General features: G+C 44.2%; 1 protein-coding gene across 1 annotated transcript; it reads right to left on the bottom strand.

The window, feature by feature from the left end:
* Window positions 1–293: 293 nt before the first annotated feature.
* LOC129339799 (uncharacterized) lies at window positions 294–5,905 on the bottom strand. Its single transcript, XM_054994379.1, has 4 exons — window positions 5,828–5,905; window positions 5,319–5,609; window positions 2,613–2,777; window positions 294–586 (listed from the first exon to the last, which is right to left on the bottom strand). Exons 1-4 carry the CDS (start codon window positions 5,877–5,879, stop codon window positions 294–296), a joined length of 801 nt encoding a protein of 266 aa, XP_054850354.1. The 5' UTR covers window positions 5,880–5,905.
* Between the last annotated feature and the right edge of the window lie 2,358 nt (window positions 5,906–8,263).

Below are 8,263 nucleotides of genomic sequence, written 5' to 3'. Positions count from 1 at the left end.
GGTTTGGTTTCTTGAACCATGTCTACACTTTTGAGATATTCCACTTTGAGGTCAGGAAGGAAATTCCGTCCAGGTCAGATTGGCCAGAGATCCTGGAGGGTGCCTTCTTCTGGGCATAGAGCAGGGGTCACTGGAAGAGGGGGGTAGATATGGATTCCCTGCATTGTGCACAAGGTTGGACTAGATGACCTTTGGGGATAGCTTCCAGCCCAGTTTTCTATGTTTCTAAGAGCACAGTGTCACTCAGCCTGAGAAGCACTGAGTTTATGTTCGTGGGTTTCTCTCTTCCTGTATCACTGTGCTCTCGCTGCACATAAGTAAGTGCCTGAGTCACGAAGCTGAGAGCTAGAGAGGTGCAGGCGGCTTTGCCTCCCTTTCTCCAGACGCTCGGCTGTGAACCGCCCGTCAGTGTTATTTTCCGTGGAACCTACAGACAGCAGCAAAGATGGAGCTGATCCAGGCAGCTGGAGGTACCAAAAGAAAGTACTGTAATCCACAGGAAAGTTGCAGGTGAGGGCGAACGGGTCTCCTTCCCAGATGTTCTCCTTTGCGGGCAGCTGAGTTACTTCCGATTCAGACTTACAGACTGCAGGGAAAGAAGAGTGGAAAATATATAAATACCTATTTCTCATGAAGAACATCAGTTTCCACCTCCTGGTGATCCTTTGAGGGAGTGGATATGTCAATCTGCTTCCTTAAGTGGTATGTATGAAACACAGTATCTGCAGAGACCATGGACATGGGAGATGAATGAAGTCCATGTAGTAGAAGAATAGTAAAGGAACCAGCAGATTTTAGATCTTTAATGTCTTCATTTGTCCACATGCACACCCATATTCTTGCTAATGAACATTGTATTTAAACACAGGAAAATGATTCTAGACAGCTAAGTGTTGTTGTTTTTTAACATCTTCTGTCTCTCTATATTCACCCATAACAACATGTAATAATGTAATACTAATCCAGCTCCATAATCACAGGTGACTACCCCTCCCCACATACAGAGGTGAGTTTTTCTCATTGCTAATCCATTTGTTTGTGCGACAGACCCCCGGAGACTTTGTTTGTATGAACAACCCATCACGATTTCTTCTCTTTCCTCCAGCAAAGAACCCCCTGGTGTTTTGCATTAAAAGAACTTACAGCAGTGGAGATGAAGAAGGAAGAGGAGAAGTCTCGTCCCCATGGTTGAAGGGGCTCCTTCAGCGGTTCGCCTCGTGAACAGAAGCCAAAATTACTGATTCTTCTCTTTGATTTAGCCCTGATTCCACCCCATTGCGGTGGAAACTGGGAGGAACAGGGCAATGCTAATGTGAAATGGAGGCGGGGCATATGTTCATCGTGCATTGGCTGTGGGAACTAATTTGCTTGCAAAAATTCTCACTGGTATTGTCTTCATGGGGACTGTAGGTGAAGGGCGGGGGGAGCTCAAGAGAGCCAGTGAAGTATCGTGATTCATGCTTAGTATGTCATACGACGACAGGAAAGACCTGGGTTCAAATCTCCACTAGCCATGAAACTTACTGTGTGTCCTTGGGCCATGTTCTCTCCAAGCTTAACCTTCCTTGCAGGGTTGTTGAGATGATAAAATGGAGGCAGGGGGGTCATGTGGGCTGCCTTGTGGTCCTCAGAAGGGTGGTGAAAATGTGCATTAATAAATAAATTGAGCTATAAAATTCCTGTACAGTTTTTAATTTAGCCCTGGAATTAGTCAATATGAGAGGCCTCCCAGATTCCTTAAAAGTCTATCGCCTTCTAAATGACTCCCTACCTAAAACCACCGAGAAAGTAGCAATGTTTCTCTATATGGCTATACAATTCCATCAAGAGTAGTTCCAGAAACAAGCTTGTTTTTCTTTTCTTTCTTTTTTTTGTATTGTGTATATTGTGTCGACTGATGCCAATAAAGGCTAACTGACTGACTGACAGAAGTCTGAAAATGAATTATAACATTTTGCCAGATGTCGTAATTTAAGGTTGCCATCTCCATGTTGGGAAATTCCTGGAGATTTGGGGGGTGAAGCCTGGAGATGGCAGGGTTTGGAGAGGGAAAGGGCCTTGGCATGATGTAATTCCATAGAGTCCACCCTCCAAAGCAGCCATTTTCTCCAGGGGAACTGATCTCTGTGGCCTGGAGATGAGTTATAATTCTGGGAGATCTCCAGTCACTGCCTGGAGGCTGGCAATTCTGTGTCATATGCATGCTGAATTTGATTTAAGCTCTTCATTTTAGTGCATGCAGCAATAGAAGAAACTGTTTTTCTTTGCAGTGTACAGCCCCACAATAAAATGGTCATGAGGTTCAGAGGTAGCACGAAACACTAGACGTGGGCACGAACCAAACAAAAAACAAAAAAACAAGCCACGTGGTTCGTGGTTCGTCACATTCCATGAACCACGAACTATGAACTTCCATGAACTTTTCCTAGTTCACAAATCGGTTCGTGGTTCGTGGCATTTCAAACACCCCACGCTGGCTGCTGAATCTGATTAACTGGGCCCAAAAAGTCATGGAATTCATGGAAAATGCAGCCCCACGAACCGCATTTTCACGAACCACAAATTGGCCCGGTTCGTGGTTTTTTTTGCTTCGTATTGTGATTTGTGCCCACCTCTACCAAACACCATGGCCATGGACTGAATCTGGCCCCCAGGAGATTGCTTGAACCACTGAAAGCTGTTGGCAGTTCCGCTATAGGAGCAGTTGAGTTGGACGGGTTCTCCCTCCTTGGCCAAAGAAGATGGATCCTGGGAGACAGACTCCTGGCCTGAAACCCCTGGAACAGAATGAAAAAGTCAGGCGGTGACCTGGTGATTTTTTTCATCTTTCAGAAACAAGCTTGACCAAACAAGACAGAAAGAAATTGGCAATAAGGGAGGGAGAGAAAGGGAGAGACAGAAGACACGAGAGGCAAATGGATTAAGTTATAAAAGAAAAACGTTTTCCATAACATTAATGAAACCCACATTTAAAAATTAAATTTAAGGAAGGCAGTAAACATAGACTTTCCTTCCTCCCTCCCTCCCATACTGATTAAAATTTGTTTTATTCAGTGGCACTCGTAAATGTGGCTGCAAGCCTGGGGAACATTTTCCTGGGAGTAAGCCCCATTGAGCAAAATGGGTTTCCTTCTGAGTACACTGGTTTAGGATTCCTTTGGAGTTAGATTGGGCGGCATGTCCCACCGACTCAGTGCCCCTAGCTGAGCCCTGGATAGGGCCATCAAAAACCAGATTTGTTAAAACTGCATTCAAGTAAAGACACCTGTGGATACAGCCCTAAGCAAAGAGATAATCCCTGTCTCCAACAGCCCCTTCTTACACTGATACAGACCACAATCTTGTCAGTGGTTTCCTGTTCTTTTCTCGGGGGGGGGGGGATCAAAGGAAATAGCAGGGTTTGCTGTGTTGGGCAGGGAGGGGGAGGCAAAGGAAATCAGCACTGGGTGCGAATTCTGAAATTAATTCCTAAGAAGCCACTTAGGAAGATAAGAAACCAAACATGTGCCTCTGTTCTGTGAATTTTATTCCTCCCTAAAACTAAGAGGCCTAGGGACTCTATCATTTAAGGAAGGGGAGGGCCAATCCTATACTTTGGCTTGATTTCACAGCATACTTTTAGTATGGATGTAGACAGAAGGGAGCAGCAATAGGCTAGTGGCTAAAGGAATAAACTTTGAGGGGGAGAGCCGTAACTCTAATCTTCCCCCTGCCACAAATGCACCAGCTAGGCTTCCACTAGTTACCCTCTTGCAAATTCTCTCCTGTCTCAGCAATATATGGGTAATAATAATGCCATCCAACCTTGCATCGACTGCTCTTAGTGCTATGAGCTTTGCTGCTGGACAGAATGGCATTTATTTGCGTATTTTGCACCTGGCAAACAAGACACATCCACTCCAGTGACCTGCAGTTCCAAAGTGATAGTGTTAAGGACTAGTCCAGCATTACAAGCTTAAAGAGGTTTATTTGTTTAAGCTTCCTTTATAGAGGAGGAAAGAGCAATTTTGAACCCTGGCACCTCTGATTTTGGAAATTATGCACTGCAAAAAGACGTGGTTACCAGCAAAAGAACCAGACTAGCCAGTCAGCTCCCCAAATGAAATGGGTGTTTCAGGATCTTTCAGGGCTATTGCCTATGGGTAGATAAGACAGAGAGATGAAATTATAGAGATGGTATGAGCCCAGGCCATATTTTGAAAGAACAAGGGAGAAAGGAAGGAAAAGAGAAACATGGAAAATAAAAAGAGAGAGCTTGGACAATGTGGGTGCAGATGAAGACCAAAGAAACCCCCACCAAACCCCTTCCAAATTCATCCACGCCAAGAAATAATCCACATTTTTCTCCTGTACTATGAAACTCACAAGCAATTGTCCCCTGCAAAACCTTCTGCTTTCTAAGTGCTTGAGCACTGCCTCCTTGTGGTCAATTCTAAGACATGCATAGATATTTAATATTGTGCTGTAATACAAACTCCTTATTCTAGCTGCAATTAATAAGTAGAAATAACCATTCATGCAAGTATATTTGAATCATTTTCACATCATGTAATAAACCATTTCTGGTTTAAATGGAAGTTCAGTTTTCCTTACCTCAGCTACAGTTTTCTGTACCAATTTCCAGGAAGTTCATGATTTATCAAATTTGTGTTTACTTGGAAATTTTTTATTTGATTTGTGAATTTCCATGATATGGATTTTTTCCCATTCAGGACCACCTAGAAAATCTCTCATGGAATAGAATTATTTTACACATTGGAGCTTTTTTACATAACACTTTATTAACCACAGCACAATGAAATATACATAATAATTCAAAAATCCTTGGCAGTTTAACTGTTACGTTTAAAAAGATAGATATAGAATGTAAATGAAACCACTTGAAAAGGAAGTGAGGCAGAAAAAAATATATAATAGAACATGAGCCGGTATGGTGTGATGGCAACAGTGTCAGAGCAAGATCTGGGACACCCAGGTTCAAATCCCTGCTCTGCCATGAAAGCTTGTGAGGTGACCTTGGGCCAACTGAACTTTTTTCATCCTCACCTACCTCACAAGGTTGTTGTGAAGATAGCATGGAGGAATAATGTAATAATGTAAGCTGCTTTGAGCTGGGATATAAACGAAGTAAATAAAAATAAATAAAAAGATACATGATCAAAATATATTTATTTAATAATTTGATTCAGACACTATTTCAAAGAAAGCCAAGAAAAACAAAAGCCACATGATTCATTAGTCCTCTGCAGAGATGGGCTGAGCCAGTTAACTTCCCTGTCAGACTGCAGAGTTTTTGTCCAACCAACCACAGCACCTGCCTCGCTGTGCTTCCACGGCACAGAAGTAGGTGGCTGCGTCTGAAAGCTGGACCTCTGTGATACGCAGGCGACTCGACTGTTCCTGTTTGTTGTGCTCAGCCCTGAAGTTGGGTTCCTCGCTGGCTTCCTTTCCCGCTATTGTGAGCAGATGTGTAGGTCTCTCTCCTGGGAACTGCCTGTACCACTGCACGTTGTAGACAACTGAGTCATACTTGCAGGCGATGGTGGAATTCTCTCCTTCCTTGGCGATCTCCAGCAGGCTCTGGTTGAGCTGGACTTGGCATCTGACCCCTGCATGGAAACAAAGTGTGGTTAATTCAGAGATCAATTGCTCATCAGGCCAGAGAAGAAAGCCCTGGACATTAGTGGATTGTCCTTGCTTTGCATGGTCCTTCTACCAAATCCTGGAGCTGTCTGTTGTAATGGCTAGAACACGGCAGCATCAAATCTAGGATCCCTGCTGCATTGTCAGGGAGTAGAAATCAGGAAGAGAAAAACCCAGCACCTACCAGAGATGAAGAGGGACGATAGACTCAGGATGGCCCAGTGAGATATCTCCATTGCTGTCCTTGATTATCTGTTTTGAAGCTACAGGATTCAGCAGTTAATGCTGAAGCCCGTAGCTCAGCAAACAGAGTCACGATTCACGTTGTTCCTGCTGCTGATGCCAGCCAATCAGGGACAAGCATCTCTCTGCAACATACAGTGAGAAAGGAAAGGGGAGGAATGCGGCTATAAAAGGAGCTGAACTCTGCTGCGCTCCTTTAGTTCCACCTTCCGCACTAAAGCCAGAAGGAGAGCTGTCCTGGATTGGACCGAAGGCCGATCTTCTCTGGCATCCTTTCCCCGCAGTGGCCACCAAGATGTTTCTTGCAGGGCCCGTAGTCAAGCCCTGAAAGCAAGAACCTGGCCTTTGAACCTGGAAACTAGTAGTCAAAGGTACGCTGCACCTGAACATGGAGGCTCTGTTTATCTACCATGGGTATTGCCATTGATACAACTGGCCTCTGTGAATGTGTCTAATCCACTTTTAAAAGTGTTAAAAAGCATCCACCCAGCCTTTCACCATTGGAAGAACTGGGATATGCTGCTGCAGTAAGAGAGCTATCCGTCCATTTTTAACGCCCCCTCCCCTTCAAGATGCTCAGAGCAGCAGACATGGTGGTCATTCGCATCATTAAATGGGTCCAGTTGAGGCACCAATAGTTTGTCTGAAGTCACCCAGCAAGTGTCATATCTGGTGTGGTAATCTGAACCCAGGTCTAAGTCTAGTGGTCTAACCACTGCACACACTGCCTATCTATTCTAGTATTCTGAAAATCAGTGGATGGGGGGCAGGAAATCTCAAACTTCTCCCTTTTTCATAGTTGATTGCACATATTCAGATTCACAATCCCCTGGTTCAATTTTGTTCAATGTTCTTATTCTGAAATGTAGGGAGATGTCGGGGATTTAATAAATCGGGGTGCGCAGAGATTCCAACTGATAAATCAACATGTGAAAGGAGGACATTAAAAAATTATCAGTCAGGAGTTTTGGCATGCGCTTCCCTCAAAGGCAATTTCAAAAGTACATTTTGAAAATGTTCACAAGGCTGAATATGAATTCTAAAATTTTGACTAGTTTTCAGTCTCTGTAAAACTTCAATTTGCCTTGCAGGTTCTGCTAACGCTTCTTGTAACAGGCAGGATGCTTTCTCGTACCACTGTGACTCATGCCGCAGAAGTAGATGGCAGAATCACTGAGCTGAGTGCTGTTCAGGTATAATGTGCTGGATTTATTTGTGGTATCCAGACTCACAACAAAATTGTCATGAGGTTCAGCCATTGTTCTGAACAGTATGCCCATAAGCTGAAGCCGGCCACCAGGGAATTGCTTGAACCACTGCACGTTCTGTGCAGCATCGTTGTAGGAGCAATTGAGTTGGATGGGATCGCCCTCCTTGGCCGAAGCAGATGGGTCTTGGGAGACAGACACCTTCTGGCTGGAAACCCCTGGAATGCAGAACGAACGAACGAACGAACGAACGAACGAACGAACGAACGAACGAACGAACGAACGAACGAAAGAAAGAAAGAAAGAAAGAAAGAAAGAAAGAAAGAAAGAAAGAAAGAAAGAAAGATCAAATCAATCAATCAATCCCTATAGGTACCTTTCATTGAAAGATTGAAAAAATACACATTTAACAGTTGTGATCTTCTGTTATTTATTCAGTTAAATCCTGTGGAACTCACTGGGACTAATTTCTGAATAAATATCCATAAGACTGGGCTTGACGTCCCATCAAAGGCCACAGAGCACCGGGTCCTGGCTATCGGGATCTAAACATGTTTAAATGCTAGGTGACTCGACGTACCTGTAGATATAGCCAGAAGCAGTGGCACAACCCTCATTGCCGGCAACCTCATCTTTGGGGTGACAAACCTGATGGATGTGTCACAGCCTCCTATGCCATCGAGTGCAGCAGTAGCATAGAGCGCAATATTGTGGGTGGGTTTGAGTTCCTGCCCTCTAAGAATCAAAGGAAATGGCATTCTTTGTGCTGTTTTGGTGGTTGAAGAGGGTGGGGGAGGAATTCTCAGAAGGTGTGGTGTGATGGTTAGAGCATCAGACTAAAACCTGGGGTGAGCAGGTTCGAATCCCCCACTCTGCCATGGAAACTCAGTGGGAGACACCAGCCTTCTTTCAATCTAACCTACCTCACAATGTTGTTATTTTGAGGATTGAGTGCAAGAAGAGAGAATGATGTGATAAGCCGCTTTGGGTCCCAATCTGGGACAAAACCCAGATATAAATAATAAATAAAAGAACATGTGAACCCTCCAACAGACAGCCCATAACACAACTGCAAATGTGCAGGATCAGACCAGTTCATCTGGTCCAGCATCCTGCTTCACAGATGTCCCTCGGAAGCCTACAAGACTAAATCCTCCGCCTGCACAGGT

The sequence above is a fragment of the Eublepharis macularius genome, chromosome 12 (genome assembly GCF_028583425.1).
Source record: "Eublepharis macularius isolate TG4126 chromosome 12, MPM_Emac_v1.0, whole genome shotgun sequence".
Lineage (NCBI taxonomy): Eukaryota > Metazoa > Chordata > Lepidosauria > Squamata > Eublepharidae > Eublepharis > Eublepharis macularius.
Note: the sequence above shows the minus strand (reverse complement) of the source record. Positions and strands in the feature narration are given on the sequence as shown.

Bases quoted from the DNA above. Each gene is read 5' to 3' on its own strand.
- LOC129339799 (XM_054994379.1), bottom strand. From the start codon at position 5,879: ATGGAGATATCTCACTGGGCCATCCTGAGTCTATCGTCCCTCTTCATC. The intron at 2,778-5,318 runs GCAGGTGCTGTG...ATTCTGTTCCAG, and splicing joins TGCCGTGGAAGCACAGCGAG to GGGTTTCAGGCCAGGAGTCT. The intron at 587-2,612 runs GTGGGCACAAAT...CTTTCCCTGCAG, and splicing joins GGCCATGGTGTTTGGTAGAG to TCTGTAAGTCTGAATCGGAA.